The sequence below is a fragment of the Paramisgurnus dabryanus genome, chromosome 4, assembly GCF_030506205.2.
Source record: "Paramisgurnus dabryanus chromosome 4, PD_genome_1.1, whole genome shotgun sequence".
In the NCBI taxonomy this organism is placed as follows: Eukaryota; Metazoa; Chordata; class Actinopteri; order Cypriniformes; family Cobitidae; genus Paramisgurnus; species Paramisgurnus dabryanus.
The window spans coordinates 40,836,678-40,857,446 of record NC_133340.1 but is presented as its reverse complement, the minus strand read 5'-3'; the positions used below and the strand labels follow the sequence as shown (position 1 = coordinate 40,857,446).

General features: G+C 37.1%; 2 protein-coding genes across 2 annotated transcripts in view; both read left to right on the top strand.

The window, feature by feature from the left end:
• Positions 1 to 10,081, top strand: part of LOC135760994 (uncharacterized) — an 80,992-nt gene extending 70,911 nt beyond the window's left edge. Inside the window, exons 2-7 of the mRNA XM_065275043.2 lie at positions 2,370 to 3,350; positions 6,538 to 6,609; positions 6,694 to 6,870; positions 7,346 to 7,466; positions 9,277 to 9,366; positions 9,454 to 10,081. Coding sequence (XP_065131115.2) covers positions 2,564 to 3,350; positions 6,538 to 6,609; positions 6,694 to 6,870; positions 7,346 to 7,466; positions 9,277 to 9,366; positions 9,454 to 9,577 — 1,371 coding nt within the window. The 5' untranslated portion in view covers positions 2,370 to 2,563 and the 3' untranslated portion in view covers positions 9,578 to 10,081. The remainder of the gene's footprint in view (positions 1 to 2,369; positions 3,351 to 6,537; positions 6,610 to 6,693; positions 6,871 to 7,345; positions 7,467 to 9,276; positions 9,367 to 9,453) is intronic.
• Positions 10,082 to 10,405: 324 nt separating this feature from the next.
• Positions 10,406 to 19,475, top strand: tyrp1b (tyrosinase-related protein 1b). The gene is made up of 8 exons (XM_073814409.1): positions 10,406 to 10,541; positions 12,797 to 13,152; positions 13,932 to 14,254; positions 15,852 to 16,056; positions 16,483 to 16,650; positions 17,793 to 17,972; positions 18,062 to 18,211; positions 18,943 to 19,475. The coding sequence occupies exons 1-8, from the start codon at positions 10,537 to 10,539 to the stop codon at positions 19,146 to 19,148; spliced, it is 1,593 nt and encodes a 530-aa protein (XP_073670510.1). The 5' UTR covers positions 10,406 to 10,536; the 3' UTR covers positions 19,149 to 19,475.
• The last annotated feature ends 1,294 nt before the right edge of the window (positions 19,476 to 20,769 follow it).

Sequence of the window (20,769 nt, the reverse complement as noted above, 5' to 3'; positions counted from 1 at the left end):
CCATTACTTGCATTGCTACATTACTTTTTAAGGTTGATTGAATATTCAATTGTTTATTCAAAACCAGTCATAAGTGGCATAGGTACACTGTAAAAAAAAACTTTTGCTCTTTAATTTAACTGTATTGACTAGTAATGAGTTGCTGTAACTTATAGAATAAAGTTGGCATAACTAAAGCAAATTCATCTTGATTTAATAAGTTACAGCAACTCATCACTTGTCAAGTTAAAGTGGCTTGTAAATTAGTTGATTGAACTTGAAAATGTAAGTGCAAAAGATATTTTTACAGTTTATATTTGTAGCAATAGCCAACAGTACATTGAATGGGTCAGAATTATTGTTTTTTAATGGCAAAATAAACAAGGAAAATAAACAAAAAATTATGTTCCACACTTTAAAAGAATATTTCCAAATATCTTCACCAAACATGAATATATTTGGTAAGTTTACACAAATTCCCTTAAAAACTACCCTTAAAATATATAAAAAATTTATTTATCACCAGTGTTGGGGAAAGTTACTTTTAAAAGAAATGTATTACAATATTAAGTTACTCCCAAATTGCTTTACTTAGTTACTTTTCATGCAAAGTAATGCTTACGTTACTTTTTAGTTACTTTTGCGTTACTTTTTCTGGCTGAGGCTTGATCTCTTTCAGGCCTTGCAGATGTTTTTTATGACTGAAAAGTTCTGCATTCAGAAATTGCATATTTCTACACAAAAATGTTGAGCTCTGGCCTGCTATTTCAGTTTCTGACTCAAACGGTTCCCACACAGGCTCGAATTATGTTAAACGAATTAAATTATAATTAGTAGCAGAATTAATGAAACTAAAAAAGTAACTTGCATTACTTTTTGAAAAAAGTAACTCAAGAATTAATGTGTACATTTAAAAAGTAATGCGTTACTTTACTCGTTCCTTCAGAAAAGTAATATTATTCATAATGCACGTTACTTGTAATGAGTTACCCCCAACACTGTTTATCACTGGTAATATGTGTTGCTAAGGACTTCATTTGGACTCAAAGGCGATTTTCTCAATATTTAGATTTTTTGCACCCTCAGATTCCAGATTTTCAAATAGTTTTATCGCAGCCCAATATTTTTTATTTTTGGTTTTTATTTTATTTGTTCTGCACGGATATCACAATAGGATACAGTACAAGGAGGGGAACAAAACCCAATTAGGTTTATACAGAGTTCCACTCCACTAATGGCGCTTTTCCATTGCATAGTACCCCACGGTTTAGTTTATGGCGCTTTTCCATTGCATAGTACCCCACGGTTTAGTTTAGTTTGGGTCGGGTCAGCTTACTTTTGGGAGCTTTTTCATTGGGTGCAGTACGTAGTACCCGATACTTTTTTTACTGTAGATCACTGATTGGTCTGAGAGAATCGTCACGTCATCGCTATAATGTAAATATTAGCTTTAGCTTACTGCTAGCTTGCGCTGTCTCAAGCAAACATGTCATCTGTGTTCTGCTATAAGTTTCCAAACACCCTTTTAGCGATGAAAAACATCCGCAGGTTGAGAATCCGGGACACCATAACAGTTTTTTCCAGACTTGCAGTTTGTGGCGGCACATTCGCGACGTGCACGTCCGCATTATATATGCTTAAATGCAACTTGAATGAGGCTCAGCGGAGCGCCGTCGACTGACGCCACGGGTCGGGTGTTTGAACAGAAACTGTCATGTGAGACAGAGGTAGTTATAAACGCGATGTGCAAACATCTATTTGTGGTGGCCAATTTTAATTTTGTGGCAGACTGAGAAATAAATGAATGTATGGGAATGTACCACAACGCTCTCACGTGTATGATGTCACAGCAGTAGTAGGCAGCTTAAATATAACGACACGCCTATAATCCCTCCCACTCCGAAGTGATACTAAACTCGATGGAAAAGCTAACCACGCCAAAGTACCCCATGGTTGAATAACAACAACCCAACATTGGGTTATTTTTAACCCAGCACGGGGTAATTTTTTACCCAGCACGTATTCTGTACAATATTTAACCATTATGGGTCAAAAATAACCCAGCCATTTTAGAGTGCATGGTTTACAATCGACAATTTATAGAAACTTTGGAATTAGAAACAACAACTTTTTTAAGTTTATAAAAAATTGCATTGCTAAGTTACTGTATGTAATACACTTTTACCTAAATGCTGGTTTAAGGCCTCAGGTTTTTACTGGGGACTCCACTGACACTCTTTCCACTTTGTGTATATTCATCATATTCTACAGAAGCTGCCACATGCTAACGGCACATTGGCAGCAGAAAAGCATGATAACGTTCATTATTGTTGGTCTTATAATGTGACCCAACCAAATCTGCACTAAAGTCTTGAGTTCTCTTTGCACAGATGCTGCTCCCCCGTCCCCTGACCCCGAGCCAGCCCCACCGAGCCTGGGCGACGTGATTGACGCAGTGAAGGCAGCCTTTGAGCAGGCAATACAGATCTCAACAGACGGCACCAGACGTGAAGCCTTGGAGCAGGCTGGAGAGGATCTCGTACCACAGAAGACTCCAGCAGGGCAGCCACCAGCAGCAGAGAACATGGCAGATCATACAACAGAACAAGCAGCTGTGATGAGAGTCAGTGAAGAGGCAGCAGTTCTCCCGGCAGGAGAACCAGATGTCCGTGTCTCAGACTCAAATGAAGAAATACACGAGGAATCAGCTCAAGATACAGAACCTGCAAGACTGATAGAACACGAATCATTTGATTCAGAGCCAACAAAAGAATCACTACCAAAACCAGTCTTAGAGGTAGCAGAGTCTGTTAAGGAGGGAGTTAAATTAAGTGTTGAGTCAGCTTTGTTGGGCCCTCGGGTTGTTGAAATGAGTGATACAGAAACTGAGGAGTCACCTGTTCAGGTGTTTAGTGCTGACATACAAAAGAAAAATGAAACGGGGAAAAAACTTACTGAAATGAAAGCTGGAAGTGAGGGGGTAGAAAGAGAAGTGGGATTTAATGAGGCAAATGCTAGGAAACATCAAGAGTCTGAGATGGAGAAGAGTATAGAAATAGAGAACGTAGAGGTGACAGTGAGTAATGAAGAAGTCGAAGAAGAGCTCCATGATGATAAACATCTGCGAATGCTTCCCGGACCTGTGGAAAGACCAGAGGAGACAGAATCAGAGTTTAGTGAGGAGAAAAAGCATGATGTGGGAGCAGAGGATAAGACAGAGGAAGAGCTAGACCGAGTACAGGGAGCAGAAGGAGCTGTGATTAAATTTGAGGTAGGGGATAAGAAGGTAGAGGCTGAAAAAGACCTTCTGGGAGAGCACGAGGTCCTGCCAACCAGGAAAACCATACTGGTGGAAACTCGACAGGAACCAGGTATTACAAATTTTAAATAAAGTGCAATTTTCCAACTGCAAGCTAAATAAAATCTAATAAGGTTTAAGAGTTAAATTGCAAATTTCTCTTCGTGTTGAAGCTCACAAAATGCTTAGCTTTTTAGACCACAGCTGTCCACAAAATGGCAAATTATTACATTTTGCACTTATTTGCGCTTAATGCAATTAGGTTTTGCTGTCTGCTCTTTGCACTTACAACATCCAGTAAAGGAACTTAGCTGCCCAAGGGCAACCCTTCAGTTTATAACGGCCTTAAGATTTATAACATGCCTCTCCGAAGATGACTGTCTGAAGTCTGGCCTCTGGGTCTTCTCTGAGTCATCTACCCACCATCAATTAAATTATCACACTGCTGAAATACACTACCTCAGTCAAGCTGTGCACAGCGGGAATGATATCACATTATTTAGATTTTGAATTGAAACACTGGGAAGAATATTACTGAAAACACAGAACAGAAGAATAGAATAGAATAGAATAGAATAGAATAGAATAGAATAGAATAGAATAAAATAACATAAAATAAAATAAAAAAATAAAATAAAATAATGCAGAATAGAATAGAATAGGTCAGAACAGAACTAAATAGAATATAATAAAGTAGAGTAATGCAGAATGATATCACATTATTTAGATTTTGAATTGAAACACTGGGAAGAATATTACTGAAAACAGAGAACAGAAAAATAGAATAGAATAGAATAGAATAGAATAGAATAGAATAGAATAGAATAGAATAGAATAGAATAATGCAGAATTAAATTAAGAATTAAATTAAATTAAATTAAATTAAATTATGCAGAATAGAATAGAACAGGTCAGAACAGAACTGAATAGAATAGAATAAAGTAGAGTAATGCAGAATAGAATAGAATAGAATAGAATAGATTAGATTAGAATAGAATAGAATAGAATAGAATAGAATAGAATAGAATAGAATAGAATAGAATAGAATAGAATAGAATAGAATAGAATAGAATAGAATAGAATAGAATAAAATAACATAAAATAAAATAAAATAATAAAATAAAATAATGCAGAATAGAATAGAATAGGTCAGAACAGAACTAAATAGAATAGAATAAAGTAGAGTAATGCAGAATGATATCACATTATTTAGATTTTGAATTGAAACACTGGGAAGAATATTACTGAAAACAGAGAACAGAAAAATAGAATAGAATAGAATAGAATAGAATAGAATAGAATAGAATAGAATAGAATAGAATAGAATTGAATAGAATAATGCAGAATTAAATTAAGAATTAAATTAAATTAAATTAAATTAAATTAAATTAAATTAAATTAAATTAAATTAAATTAAATTAAATTAAATTAAATTAAATTAAATTAAATTAAATTAAATTAAATTAAATTAAATTAAATTATGCAGAATAGAATAGAACAGGTCAGAACAGAACTAAATAGAATAGAATAAAGTAGAGTAATGCAGAATAGAATAGAATAGAATAGAATAGAATAGAATAGAATAGAATAGAATAGAATAGAATAGAATAGATTAGAATAGAATAGAATAGAATAGAATAGAATAGAATAGAATAGAATAGAATAGAATAGAATAGAATAGAATAATGCAGAAGAAAATAATGCAGAATAGAATAGAACAGAATAATGCAGAACAGAATAATGCAGAACAGAATAAAATAAAATAAAATAAAATAAAATTAATAATGCAGAAGAAAATAATGCAGAATAGAATAGAACAGAATAATGCAGAACAGAATAATGCAGAACAGAATAAAATAAAATAAAATAAAATAAAATTAATAAATAAAATAATAAAAATAAAATAAAATAAAATAATGCAGAATAGAATAGAACAGGTCAGAACAGAACTGAATAGAATAGAATAAAGTAGAGTAATGCAGAATAGAATAGAATAGAATAGAATAGAATAGAATAGAATAGAATAGAATAGAATAGAATAGAATAGAATAATGCAGAAGAAAATAATACAGAATAGAATAGAACCAAATAATGCAGAACAGAATAATGCAGAACAGAATAAAATAAATAAATAAAAAATAATGCAGAATAGAATAGAATAGAATATAATAGAATAGAATAGCAGACATGCACACACAAAAACATTTAAAAGATGTGCTGTAAGAAATATATTGTAATGCGCAGTAATACATTTTAAAATTCATAGCATCAAATAAGATAACGGTCAATTTAGGTGTGTGTCTAAAAGTTACGTCACCCACTCCATATGGGGGCCAATTTCTGGTAAACCACTGCCCTATGTTTCTACTCCTGTGACCTACATACCGAAACACACACAGCCCCTTGAGACTTAGACCCCTCTTAACCTTAATATCCATACAGTGTAGACTTCCCTCTCCAGTTCTGCTAAAAGCACTACAGATTTTATAGTGAATCAAACAGCCTTTGTTTTCAATGGGTTTCCAGTGGTTTCAATTTTGACGCTTTTATGTGAAGCGACTTTAAAGCGACCTATTGCATTTATTATCAGTATGTCAGTATGTGTGTGTCTGAGCTTCATCGTGAGATAAATGCTGATCAATTACATGCTTTTATTTCAAATTAGGGTTAGGCATTTCCTTGACATTCCATGTAATTTGCCCGAAATTTGCACAAAATTATGATTCTATGCCAATGTTGGATGCTTCCTCATTTGTAAGCTGCTTTGGATAACAGTCTGCTGAATGAATTATTGTGACACTGGTCCACAAAACCAGTCTTAAGTAGCACGGGTATATTTGAAGCAATAGCCAACAATATATCAAATTGGTTCAAATTCTAGATTTTTAATGCCAAAAAACAGGATATAGTAAAGAACAAGTTCCATTAAGATATTTTGTACATTTTCTAGCGTATATATAACACATGTATTCATCATTAGTAATATATGTTGCTAAGACTTCATTTTGACAACTTTAAAGGCAGTTTAGATTTTTTGCACCCTCAGATTTCAGATTTTCAGAAGTTGTATCTTGGCCAAATAAGTTTTTTTTGTACCAGTGGTTTACATACTGAACAGCTTAACTAGTCAAAGACTTTATACATAGCTATATATATTGTGAAGCTTCACTTTAAATTCCATATGTATCCTCTAGCTATCGGGTGACTGTTGTGATGTAATTTTCACCGGCCTGTTAAATGTCTATCCCATTTCACAACAGAGGTCAACATGGACACCAACGGGCCAATTAAGAGGCAGGAGTCTGCCATTATGAAGTCTAAAGCAATGGGCGGTAAGACTGTTAATGATACAACCCTACTTTAAACTCTACAGACGCAACATGACAAATGTGCCGAAACTTCTTATTGTTTTATAGGTACAGCACACGAGGTCAATGACGTGAATGAGATTATCACATCCAGGGACCTGATTGAGAACCGTCATGATAAACCAGCAATGATGAACACGGTTGAGGAGCTCCCATCCACATCCACCCTTGGCCGAGGGCTCAAAGACAAGAATAAACCAGCAGAGGAACCTGAAGACAACACACGTGAGACAATTGATAAAGAGGATTCAGACATGGAGGAAAAAATAACATATGTGATGTCTGTGAAATCCATCTTAAATATAATCTAATTATGCCAGTTTAATTTCGCATTGATTTCAATCTTTGACATGGCCTTACTTAGTCAGTATTAAAGATATCAAGGTTATATTTTCACAAAATGTTTCTTACATTATGTGGGCTGATTTAATGTAGAAAACAGTAAATCTGGAAAAAATGAGCTGGGATTTCACATTTAGCTGGGATTTCACATTTGAAAATGCATTTAAGGAGAATTAAAGGAATGGAGATACTTACATTAGCACATAAAGTGATTTTTCAGTTTAATTTAATAGATGGAGAGCTCTATAGATAGTCATACCTGCCCATTTCTCTCCTTCTCTCTCTCTCTTTCTCGCTCTCTCTCTTTTTTGATTTATTCAACTTGTTATTTTTGACAGTGATCTCTTTTACATTTCAGATTCGAAAGCCTTAGGGCAGGTAGCATGGAAGACAGGAGCCATCGCGGCAGCCTTCTTTCTCATCCTGCAAACTGTTGTCACCATTGTCTACATTTTGAAATGCAGGAGAAACCCAAACAGGTCTGTGTGGTGTTGTAAGACTTGGAAAGAAGGAGGGGTTATTGAAATACCACTACAATAACTGTTCAGATGATGTACATGTAAAGCCCTTGAAATGTGTACTGTAAATATGTATACAATGTAATATCAAAGACCCTTTAAAATCTCATCTTAGGCCGTATATAGGTTAAACGCTAAAATGTTGGGTTGTTTCAACCCGTTGTTTGGTAAACTATATTGAACTATATTGGCGGAAGAGCACTTATGGTACATTCACACAGGGCGTAAGCGTTGATGCTTCCCATTCACTTTTAATGGGTGACGTCATACGTTGGCGAACTGAATTGTGGATCCGTCCATGTGTATCACTGCCGTTTCTCGTGGCAGAAGTTGAAAATTTGTCTTAACGCTTAACGCAGCGCGAAATTCCGCCAAAGTTCAAATTTTTCAACTCGGGCATCAGCCGCAAATTCGCGTGAACCAAAAAATGCACAAAAGAACAATTCACACGTACCGCGCACAACGCTCAATTCGCACCTTTCGCGCGAGCTTCACACGCGAATGAGGCGGAAACGCGTCTTCCGCGCCGAGCCGAACGCCTCTTCCGCGCCGCGGGACCTCCTGACGCGTGTCAACGCGTCTGCACATTGACTTAACATTGAAATCAATTGCGTTTCACGCCTCTACTGCGGTTGGTGTAAACGCACCATTACTTTGCTGCACTTTAGCCTCAGCGTAGTGCTGTAGGGGGGAGTAGTCAGAAGTGATGATTTTACTGCGTGCCGAGGTCGAAGTGCTCCAAACTGAGTCCTTTTCCGCCATACAATATAGTTCTCATTTTTATCTGCTTAAAAAATCTCCACGTTTTATTTTGTGTTCCACCATACTCGTGTAACTACTCATGTAACAGTCTTTAAAGAGAGAAAACATGGAAGTGTTTGGTGGCTTCTATATTCATCCCTGTTTGGATCCTAAGGAATGAATGGGGCTAGGCTAAATGCTAACACATTCACGACGCGCTGTACAAAGACTAAGTGCGCGCATTGAAAAAAGATAGGTATGTATTAATCCATTGAGTTAAGAACATAGTAAACTGTTGAAAACGGTGGTGTTTTCCTTTAAATGTGCATTGTGTAACTTATAGGAGGACTTATAGACAGAAATGCAATATAATATACATAACTGCATTATCAGTGGTATAAAAAGACCTTACATAATGAACTGTATATTGGTTTTTTACCTTAGAATGAGCCGTTTTTATCTACATACACCACGGGTCCCCTTACATGGAAGTCCCCATTTCGCACCACCATGTTTCTACAGTAGCCCTAAATGGACTAACTGTTCTACGGAGCGCGTATTGTCATGTAGCGTTGGTTTTCCGTGCGTTTCGTACACAGTTGACCGTTTTATCTAAACCAGTGGGTGGGTTTGTCCATATTTTACCCAACCATTTTTATTGTGTGTGCAAGCTTATCAAACGCATCCATTTTCTGGCCAAAAACCTACTTAGATAGCCTAATAGTGGCCATTAATGTATACATCACATGTATACATCTGATAAATATATTATACAAATGTTATATTAGTATGTGTGTTCTTTGGGAATCAAACCCACAACCTTTGCTTTACCAATTGAGCTACAGGAACCAACCACATCTCAATTTGTTTTTTGACAGAATAGACCACATTAATAGACTAATGTGAAATTTTTTTGCTTAAAATGTTTTGGAATATATAATAATGGCCGTTTTCTACCTCTTGCCTATAGCAATAGCAAATAATGATTCCCATCATGTACCAATTCTTTTTTTATTTTCGACTTTAACAGTGTGATTTCGAAGAAACTGTGTGCGAGGGGAAATGGGGGTGTAGAATATGATGCAACCAACACAGACACAACCATCCCAATCGATGAACGGTGAGTAAGCGACCGCGCAGGCTCATTACGCTGGCAACGATAAGCACAATAACGCGCACAACTGCATTGCATTTGTTTGTGCTTCAGAATTGCTGTAGATGACCTTCCAGAGTACTCGCAGGTCCAGCAAGAGGACGTTGCTATGACAACAATCCCGCCGGATTGTATGGAGAAAAACTCATCCCGTGACCCCAGCACCTCTGTTGTTTAGCGTCGCTGACCTTAAAGTATAATTGTGTTGGTAAATGATTGAGTTTCTGACAGCATGATCGTGTGTGACGAATAGTCAGATTGGTCTTGACAGCAATGTCACCCCTGGGTTATTCACCATATATTATTTCGAAAAAAATTCTTCAATAATGTAAGCACAAGGGAAAAAGAAAAGAGGCATATCAATATGTTTTGTCCTCAATTGTCTCTAAATGAAAATTGATAAAGGTGAACGATAACTGCACATCACTTTAAAGGGATAGTTCACCCAAAGATTTCATTCGGTCATAATTTACTCACCAGAAAGTTCACATTGCCTTAGTGGAAGGAGAGCATTAAAATTCTTTAAAGCTGTTTTGCATACAATAAAACTGAAGGATGAACGGGACAAACACTAAAAATGTCCAAAAGCACCATAAAACTAGATTTGTGCCCTATTTACCAAGTCTTCTGAAGTTGTACAGTTGTACATTTATAGACAGAATAAAAGTTTTTTTTGGTAAAATATTTCTTTTGATTCATTAAATCACGTGATTTAACTTACAAATAAAAAATATTCGGTATAAATTAAATGTGAAATACTGTAAACAAACAGGATTCATGTTATGTTTTCTCTTTTTAATACACAAAGTCCTTCTCTTTTTGGTTTGTTTCTCTTCGCTATTATTCCTTATACTTTTATAAAAGCTGAACCATCAGACCTCTCAAAAGGTCAACAAAATCATTTCAAACCAATGAAGAGCCACATTCATTGAACAGGAAGGAAAACTGTTCACGCTTTCTTTACCCTCTCTCTCTCCTCCTCCCATCCCTCTCTTAACCGGCTGCTGGTCACGGGATAGAGGGATCAGAGATGAGTGCAGTCAGGAGGGGTGTAAGTATAAAAGAGTTGGCCAGGGGGTGGCACAGGGGGCACCACAGTAGAGTTTGTGAGGCGTTAAAGGAAAGAGAACGGATGATATGAGGTACTTCACTTTTTTTTATCTTGACTTTATGTCGTTTTGTTTGTTTAATAATAAAGCTATTCCGAAATTAATGGGTTGGGAGATGCAGGGTTACATGTGTAAAAAAATCATGTTCTTTAATGTCATCAAAAAAGTGTATGGTTTGTACTGATGTGAAAGCATCTATGTGGGTGGGTTGGTGGGTGTATATTAAGGACTAAGTCAACAAGTTAGACAGTTTGAGGTTGTGAGATTTGTTTGAGAATCTTTTGATGCTTCTAAAAAGCCGTTATATAACCTACAAAAGCTAAATAAAACCTACCAAAAAGGTAAAAAGGACGACATGGACTGATGCTTTCCATTGTTTCTTTTTGCAGAGGTAATACTTTTTGATGTTTAATTGGATCTTAATTTTTACATTCGGATCTTAAAGTTCACCCAAAAATAAAGTTTATTCACCCTCGAGTTGTTCCAAACAATCTGTATAAATTTCTTTGTTCTGCAAAACACAAAGGAAGATATCTGTCATCAAGCACCTTTGACTTCCATATAGGTAAAAAAAAAATAACATGGAAGTCAATGGCGCTCAAAAACTGTTTGGTTACAAACATTGCTCAAAATATCTTTCTTTGTGTTCAGCAGAACAAATAAATGTATATAGGTTTGAAACAACTTGAAGGTGAGTAAATGATGGTAAAAATTTTAGTTTGGGGTGAACTCTCCCGTTTTCTTAGATGCCACTTATTCTGCAGATGAAGCTTAAATGTGATTTGTGCCTTTTGTGATTTTCAAAATGTTTTGATCATGTCTGTGAAATCTGAGCTAAAGCCATTTTTAATGATTTACTGTTTTTTACATAACATTATTGAACATTAAATAACCTTAATATAATTTAATATTTGAAGTCTATGTTAAAAATTGAACCTTTAGCCTTGATTTCACAGACAGGTCATAACTTTTATTTGTATGCCTAAAATATAAATTAGTATTTGAAAAAAAAAATATATATATATTAAAATGTGAATATATATATATATATATATATATATATATATATATATATATATATATATATATATTTCACATTTTGTATACATAGTAAATGTATTTTTACTACTAATAAAGTTGAATTTATTAATATATATTTAATATATAATATATAATATATATTTAATATAGAATAATATATTTATATGATAAATAGATATATTTAATTATTAATAATTAATAAATTCTTCTTAATTAGTAGTAAAAATACATTTATTATGTACACAAAATGTGAAAACCTTTCATCTTACGTTGTTCATCTTTCACCAGTTTCAACTACGGGGGCGATTTTAGGTTTCTAATACCGGGGGGAGGGGGGGCCTACAAATACTATTGCATTTCATGCCAACCTAATTTCGGCCATATGTATTAAAAAGATTGGTAAAACATTTGAGTAAATTTACTCTATACTGATTTTCTTTAAAGGATTACAAAATTTTCTTTTAAAAAAAACCTGATCATTTAATCATCTATGTTGTGCAAAATGCTGACGTCTTTCTTTGTTCAGTCAAGAAGAAAAGTTTTTTAAGAAAAACATTCCAAGATTTTTCTTAATTTAATAGACGCCAACAGTTTACAGTTTAAATGCTGTTTAAAATTGCAGTTTCAGATTCAAAGGGCTCTAAATGATCCCAAACGAGGCATAAGGGTCTTATCTAGCAAAATGATTTGGCAAGAAAAATAAAAAATATTTACTTCTAAACCACAACTTCTTGTCTTGCACCAATGTGCGTTTAACATATGTACTCGAGGTGCTTACGCAAATACAGCTGGTGCGAAGAAGTTGTAGTTTAAAAGTACATATTTTTATTTTTCTTGTGGAAAATGACAATCGTTTTGCTAGATAAGACCCTTATACCTAGTTTGGGATCATTTTCGTCTGCGCTGAAACTGCAATTTTTAACTGCATTTATTTTGTAAATTGTTGGGTCCAATAAAGTCTAGAAAGATTAGATTAAGAAAAATCCTGGAATGTTTTCCTTAAAAAGCTTAATTTCTTCTCGACTGAACAAAGAAAGACATCAACATTTTGGATGACATGGGAGTGAATAAATTATCAGGATTTTTATTTTTAAGAAAGTGGAGTAATCCTTTAATATATGTGCATGCCTTATGCCACATATGCAATATGAATTAAAAAAGTAACAATCGTAATATGACCGAACATGATATGGTCTTCATTGGTCTAAAAGAACTCTATATTTTACTAAATGCATGTGTATTTTTAGGATGTGGAAGAGCGTGTGTTTAGTGATTGTGTGCATTGTGCTGGCAAACGCTCAGTTTCCACGTCAATGCATGACACCTGAAGGTCTCCAGAACGGCACTTGCTGCCCGTCACCTACTGGACTGCCCAACGATGAGTGCGGATCCAGTACTGGGAGGGGTCAGTGTGTATCGATCACAGCTGACCGCCGTCCACACGGGCCTCAGTATCCTCACGATGGACGGGACGATCGAGAACGATGGCCTCTACGGTTCTTTAACAGAACCTGCCAGTGTAACGGAAACTTCAGTGGATTTAACTGTGGCCGATGCCGACACGGTCTGACAGGACCAAACTGTGATCAAAGAATCACAGTGGGTGAGGATAAACACACAATTACTAACTATCACAATAATACAATTTGATGAGACATTTTTTTATATTAGATTTATTGTAGTTTAGCTTTAAGTATTTGAGTATCTTTACACTGATTTCAATCTCTGACATGGCCTTACTCAGTAAATATTAGAGATATTAAATATCAGAGAATCTTCTTTACATTATGTAAGATGATTTATGTAAAAAAAAGACATTTTGGGATTTTTACAAATCATGACATAGATACTTAGGATCCATTAGTTGAGGGGACATATTATGAAAATCTGATTTTTCTATGTTTAAGTGCTACTGTATAATTGGGTCCCCGGTGCTTCTGTCAACCTACAAAACATGAAAAAAATCAACCCAGTAACTTAGTTTTGGTAAACCATTCTCTGCCAGCATATGAAAAAATAGGTCATTAAAATTTGGCCCCCCTTGTGATGTCAGAAAGGGATAATACCGCCCCTTAATCTGCACTATCCAACCACATTGCCATTAAGTGCAGAGATCAACTCATTTACATGTAAAAGGACAAACCCAAAATGACACATTTTTGCGCACACCTACAAAGTGTCAATTTTAACATGCTGTAATAAATGATCTATATGGTATTTTGAGCTAAAACTTCACATATGTACTCTGGGGACACCAAAGATTTATTTGACATCTTAAAAAGTCCCCTTTAATTAATTTTAGTTTAGTTTTTATTTTAAAATAATCACAGGGCCAAAGAACTCTGGTCTTCTTGACATTTTTTTGTGTTTCTTTTGTGTCAGTGCGACGTAACGTAATGCAGATGTCTGCAGACGAGAAAAGAGCTTTTGTGAATGCTCTGGACCAGGCCAAAAGAACCGTCCACCCCGACATAGTCATCTGTCCCCGACGTCATCAGGAGATTTTCGGCCCGAATGGAACGAGTGTTCAGTTTGAGAACATCACCATCTATAATTACTTTGTTTGGACCCACTACTATTCAGTCAGCAAAACGTACATGGGTCCAGGTCAGCAGAGCTTTGGCGGTGTGGATTTCTCTCACGAAGGACCAGGATTTGTCACTTGGCACAGATACCACCTGTTGCAACTGGAGAGAGACATGCAGGTGAACTAAGTCAAAACAAAATCATATGACTTCTTTATGACCCTATATCTTATGGGAAATCCAAGTTAAAGTCGCATAATCTAGTTATCAGATTAGCAGAATCCAACTTTGATTTAATTTAGTGATTTCAATCTTTGACATGACCTACACAGTCAATATTAATGAAAATCTGACTTTTTCCATGTTTAAGTGCTATAATTGGGTCCCCAGTGCTTCTATCAACCTAGAAAATGTGAAAAAGATCAACCCAGTAGCTTAGTTTTGGTAAACCATTTTCTGCAAGCATGTGAAAAAATAGGTCATTGAAATTTGGCTCCCCTTGTGATGTCAGAAGCGGATAATACCATCCCTTAATCTGCACTATCCAGCCACGGCACTGCCATTTAGTGCAGAGATCAGCTCATTTGCATTTAAAAGGACACACCCAAAACGACACATTTTTGCTCACACCTACAAAGTGGCAACTTTAACATGCTATAATAAATTATCTATATGATATTTTGAGCTAAAACTTCACATACATACTCTGGGGACACCAAAGATTTATTTTAAATCTTAAAAAAGTCCTGTTAAATGTGCATTTTTGGGTGTGTCCTTTAAAGTGCAAATGAAATGCAAAAACTGATCGCCATGATGGTGGTTTGTTACAATTGAAACTCAATTGTGCTTTGAATTATTTTCTCTCTCTCTCTCTCTTTCTTTCTCTGCACTAAATGGCAGTACTGTGGTTGGATAGTGCAGATTAAGGGGCGGTATTATTATAATAAGATCCCCTTCTGACATCACAAGAGGAGCCACACTTCAATGACCTATTTTTTCACATGCTTGCAGAAAATGGTTTACCAAAACTAAGTTACTGGATTGTCCTTTTTCATATTTCTAGGTTGATAGAAGCACTGGGGACCCAATTATAGCACTTAAACATGAAAAAAGTCAGATTTTCATGATATGTCCCCTTTAAGGCAATTACAATTATTTTTCCCAGCCGCTCCATATTATTTTGATGCAATTCCTGCAATCCGGCACGTATTTTACCCTAGAGAAAGAAAAGGGAAAATTAAAACAAATTGTAGTGTGTTAACAATATGCTTTTTTAATGTTACTTGCCTTCTTAACACTAAATCAACATCCATGCCACATTGCATTTAAGCTTTGCTTAGTCACTGTAAAAAACGACCTACTTTTTTGTGAATAAGGATCAGATTTGATGCACGTTCTTTGCAATGCTTTTTCTTCATCTTACTCTCGATGCTACTGAAAGTAAACTAATTTTAAAATAAAAGACCGACTGCTTCTGCCCACACCTTAATATCCCACACCACAAAAAATCTAATCAGGGTCTCATTCGCTTTAAATATATATAACAAGGTGGCCAAGATATTTTTCCAAGAAATAAATCATTTAAGTGCAGTAGAAAAAGAAAGCCACACAAGTTTGGTACAACAAGAGGCTGAGCAAATTATTACAGAACGCTGTTTCTTTAAATATACTTTTCCGTAATTACATTAAGAGCGATTAATCTTGAACCAAGAGACATGCCAGCAGTTCCCCTTTAACAAAAGCGTATGTGTGTGTGTATGTGTGTGTGTGTGTATAGGACATGCTGGGCGACCCAACGTTTGCCCTCCCGTACTGGAACTTTGCTATAGGAGGCAACGAGTGTGATATCTGTACTGATGACCTGCTGGGAGCCAGAAGCAGCTTTGACACGAACGGCATCAGTTCCAACTCTGTGTTCTCTCAGTGGAGAGTCATCTGCGAGAGTGTGGAGGAGTATGAAACGCTTGGGACCATCTGCAACAGTAAGACACTCGCACAATATCCCGAACATATACACACAAAATACTGCAGAAACACACGTCTAATTTTGTGCCTTTTCCCTGGTGGGAGATCTGTGAGAGTGTGGGGGAGTGTGAGACATCGGAGACCATCTGCAACACTGACACACACATGCGTACAATGCGCGCGAACACACACACGCATTCCAAGACGTAAGACTGCTCACATGCTGTTTGAACAAATCCTTTGAGGCATTCGAGAGCTGAAAAGAAAGATAAAACCTTATATGGGCAAAACAATCACAATCATGTGATTGAATTTGCAAGTAAGCCTGACTCAGTTAGGATAGCAGAAAAAAACGTATGGTGTAATATTTAATCATTCTCAGATTCCACTGAGATAACAGCGAGGCATTTCGTTCGTGTTTCTTAGCTTTTCTTTGTTTTTAGGTACAGAGACAAGTCCGATCAGAAGAAATCCTGCTGGTAATGTGGCTCGACCCATGGTTCAGAGATTACCGGAACCACAGGATGTCATTGACTGCCTAGAACTGAACACGTTCGACACGCCACCATATTACTCGACTTCATCTCAGAGTTTCAGAAATACTGTTGAGGGTATGAGATAGTATCTATCTATCTATCTATCTATCTATCTATCTATCTATCTATCTATCTATCTATCTATCTATCTATCTATCTATCTATCTATCTATCTATCTATCTATCTATCTATCTATCTATCTATCTATCATGACCACCTGCCTAATACTGTGTAGGTCCCCCTTTTGTCACCAAAATAACCCTGACCCGTCCAGGCATGGACTCCATTAGACCTTTCTATCAGAACCAGTATCCCCTTTTTAGCAATTTCAGCTACAGTAGCCCGTCTGTTGGATCAGACCACACGCCAGTAGCTCGGTAGGTCAGTACTTACCACTTTTGATATGTAATTACCACTGCAAACAGATGCAGTCGTCTAGCCATAGAAATTTGGACCTTGTCAAAGTCGCTCCCTTTTGGGCAAGCGTAAGGATTTGAGCGACTTTGACAAGGGCCAAATTGTGATGGCTAGACGACTGGGTCCGAGCATCTCCAAAACTGCAGCTCTTGTGGGGTGTTACCGGTCTGCAGTGGTCAGTACCTATCAAAAGTGGTCCAAGGAAACAAAAGCGGTGAACTGGTGACAGGGTCAGGGCCGGCCAAGGCTCATTGCTGCACGTGGGGAGCGGTGGCTGGCACGTGTGGTCCGATCCAAAAGAAGAGCTTACTGTAGCTGAAATTGCAAAAAAAGTGAATGCTGGTTCTGATAGAAACATCTAATGGAGTCCATGACTCGACGAGTCAAAGCTGTTTTGGGGCAGAAGGGGGACCTTTAAAGCAACACTATGTAGTTTCCATGTAAAAATGACTTACAGCTCCCCCATGTGGTTGAAAAGCGCAACAGTGCCTGGTATCAGACACTCTTCTGCAGGCAGGGGGAGGGGAGGGGCTGTGTTTCCTACCCTCCACCGCCACTTTCAGAGTGTGCTTGTAGCAGCTAGGAGGCTGCTTAGGTTGCAGCAACAGTACAATTTGTCCAGTTAAAAGTTGTTCTATCACTGAAATAATTTTAGAGACATTATTTAAAGGTAAAAAAACTACATAGTGTTGCTTTAAAATATTAGGCAGGTGTATGTGTAAAAAAAAACACTTCATAAGTTAGGCTAGCACTTAAGACTTAGTGAAGATTCTTAATTCCTCCTCTGTTGCGTCACTAGGCTACAGCGCTCCCCAGGGTAACTATGACCCAGTGGTGAGGAGTCTGCACAACCTGGCTCATTTGTTTCTCAACGGCACAGGTGGACAGACTCACCTATCACCGAACGACCCCATCTTCGTCCTGCTTCATACTTTCACCGATGCCATCTTTGATGAATGGCTTCAGAGACACACAGCTGGTAACCGCGCACAGATGCATATCCAAAAACCCAGTTTCATGTCACGGGAACAGATTGCATCCTAACCAGTGTTCTCGTTTCGCATGCAGCAGGAACAGTGGTCTATCCTGAGGAAAATGCTCCTATCGGTCACAACAGAGAATACAACATGGTTCCTTTCTGGCCGCCAGTCAGAAACGCTGAAATGTTTGTCGCCGCCCCGGACAACCTGGGCTACGCGTATGAGGTTCAGTGGCCGAGTGAGTATGAAGTGATCGCATGCACAACCACGACAATCTATAATAACCCATACGGTCCCAGAAAAAAGGTGCTGTGCAATAGTTGTCACTGGCACGAGTTTTTTTTTAAAAAGGTCCTAATATGATCCATTTGAGGTACCAGTATGTACCTCTTAAGATTCCTTCGGAATTGAACCCATAACCCTTCACTGCAAAAAACTATTTTCAAGAAAAAAAATTCTTAGTATTTTTGTCTTGTTTTCAGTAAAAATATCTAAAAAGTCTTAAATTAAGATGCTTTTTCTTGATGAGCAAAACGACACAAGAAAATAAGTCTAGTTTTTAGACCAGAAATATCAAATTTAAATGATTTTGTGCTTAAAACAAGCAAAAAAATCTGCCAATGGGGTAAGCAAATTTTTCTAGAATTTTTATTGAATTTAGCGTTTAAGAAAAATGTTCAATATTTTTTTGCTTACTCCATTGACAGATTTTTTTGCTTGTTTTATGCACAAAGTCACTTAAATTTGATATTTTTGGTCTAAAAACTAGACTTATTTTCTTGGGTCGTTTTGCTCATCAAGAAAAAGCATCTTAATTTAAGAATTTTTACTGAAAACAAGACAAAAATACCGAGTAAAATTTTTCTTGAAAGTCATTTTTGGCAGTGTACCAATTGAGCTATAGGAACATCTAATGTAACACCGAACATAAGTGACGATTTCTTCATACTTTTATCTCTCTTTCTCCAGCTCGGTCCTACACCATCTCAGAAATCATCACCATAGCGATCGTTGCCGTGGTGCTCGTCGTGGCTGTGGTGGGCGGAGTCTTCGGGTGCGCTGTCCGGGCACGCTCATACCGCTCAGCCGAGGGCCTGGAGCCGCTGCTAGGGGATCAGTACCGGCGATATTCTGAAGATGAGCAACGTGCTGTAAAATCTCAGTCTGTGGTGTAGCTGAGAATCTTAAGAAACACATTTTATCATTGCACTGTTCATTTACACTGTACTCTGAGAGATGAATTATGAATTATTAGCATTTGAAAGCAGCATAAAGATTTTTGAACACAAGGGGCCTCACTTTTGGTTTTTTATCTCTAGCGAGACACTGAAAACCCAGTCGTGTGTGTGGCCTTAAAACACATTTAATGTTCAAAGTGCCACCTCGAGTTTTATGCACTGCTTATGAATGTCCTATGAATACATTAATATGACTTGTGGCTAAAGTGCGCTGTGACCTCTTTTGTATTATTCTGAAATAAAGTTAAAAAGTCATGACTTCCATTTTTGTGTAAAGTTACTTTTAAAGTTGGCAGCACTTGTGGAAAAAACAGACACTATGTAGTTTTTTTACCTTCAAATAATGTCTCTAAAATTATTTCAGTGATAGAACAACTTTTAACTGGACAAATTGTACTGTTGCTGCAACCTGAGCAGCCTCCCAGCTGCTACAAGCACACTCTGAAAGTGGCGGTGAAGGGTAGAGCACACAGCCCCGCACCTCCCCCTGCCTGCAGAAGAGTGTCTGATACCAGGCATTGTTGCACTTTTGAACCACATGGGGGAGCTGTAAGTCACTTTTACATGGAAACTACATAGTGTTGCTTTAATTCACCCCAAAATGAACATTTTGTCATTAATTACTCCCCTCATGTCATTCCACACTTTTAAGACAGTTTATCTTGAAGATACACAAATGAAGATATTTTTGACGTAATAATGACAAAATGTATATGTTTGGGTGAAGTAAAGGTGTATTGTGTAACTTTTAGAAGGATCCCTTGACAGAAATGCAATATACGGTAATATACATAACTACAAAATGAACTTTATTGTTTTTATTACCTAAGAATCAGCCGTTTATAATCTACATACACTGCAGGTCCCCTTACATTTTGTGACACCATGTTTCTACAGTAGCCCAAAATGGACAAACTGTTCCATAGAGTGCATTTGTCACTAAGGCCCTGTCCCAAATGGGCACACTTCATGTGGACTTGCGATGTCGTGACCTTAAACTGTGCGTGCTCGCTAAGTCTACGAGTCTGTAGGGTGTCCCATCTGTAATTTTTACGCTCCGAAGTGTGCTCATCAGCACCCCCTTGATGCGGTCTTCGGTGAAGCTTTGCGCACTTTACCAACCTCTTGAAAGAGCAATCAGACCAATCAGACGACGGAAGGAAGGAGTTCACACTGACAGCCAACTTCTCTTCCTATTTCCGGTGTGACGCAAAATATGACGCCGGTGCACCCACGTGGACTCGCATCAAGGGTCCCTAAAGTCTGCACTACATGATGTCATCAAAGTGTTGACTCTGAGGAGGACCACAAGTCCGGAGTGTGCCATTTGGGACAGGGCCTATGTTGCCTCAGACGACAACATGTTTGTCCTGTGGCGGCTAATGTAGCTTCTCATTGCATTTGAAATTCAGATTGGTTGCGCGCAATCTTACCTCTAGATGCTGCTGAAAATACCACATTACACTTTTAAGTTTGTTGGCATGTAGTTGCCAGGTGGACACCTCATGTTTGAGGATACCAGGGTAAAATAAAGCTTGTTCAGACTGGGGTCCATAAC

Bases quoted from the DNA above. Each gene is read 5' to 3' on its own strand.
- tyrp1b (XM_073814409.1), top strand. The intron at 14,255-15,851 runs GTGAACTAAGTC...GTGTGTGTATAG, and splicing joins AACTGGAGAGAGACATGCAG to GACATGCTGGGCGACCCAAC. The intron at 18,212-18,942 runs GTGAGTATGAAG...CTCTTTCTCCAG, and splicing joins GTATGAGGTTCAGTGGCCGA to CTCGGTCCTACACCATCTCA.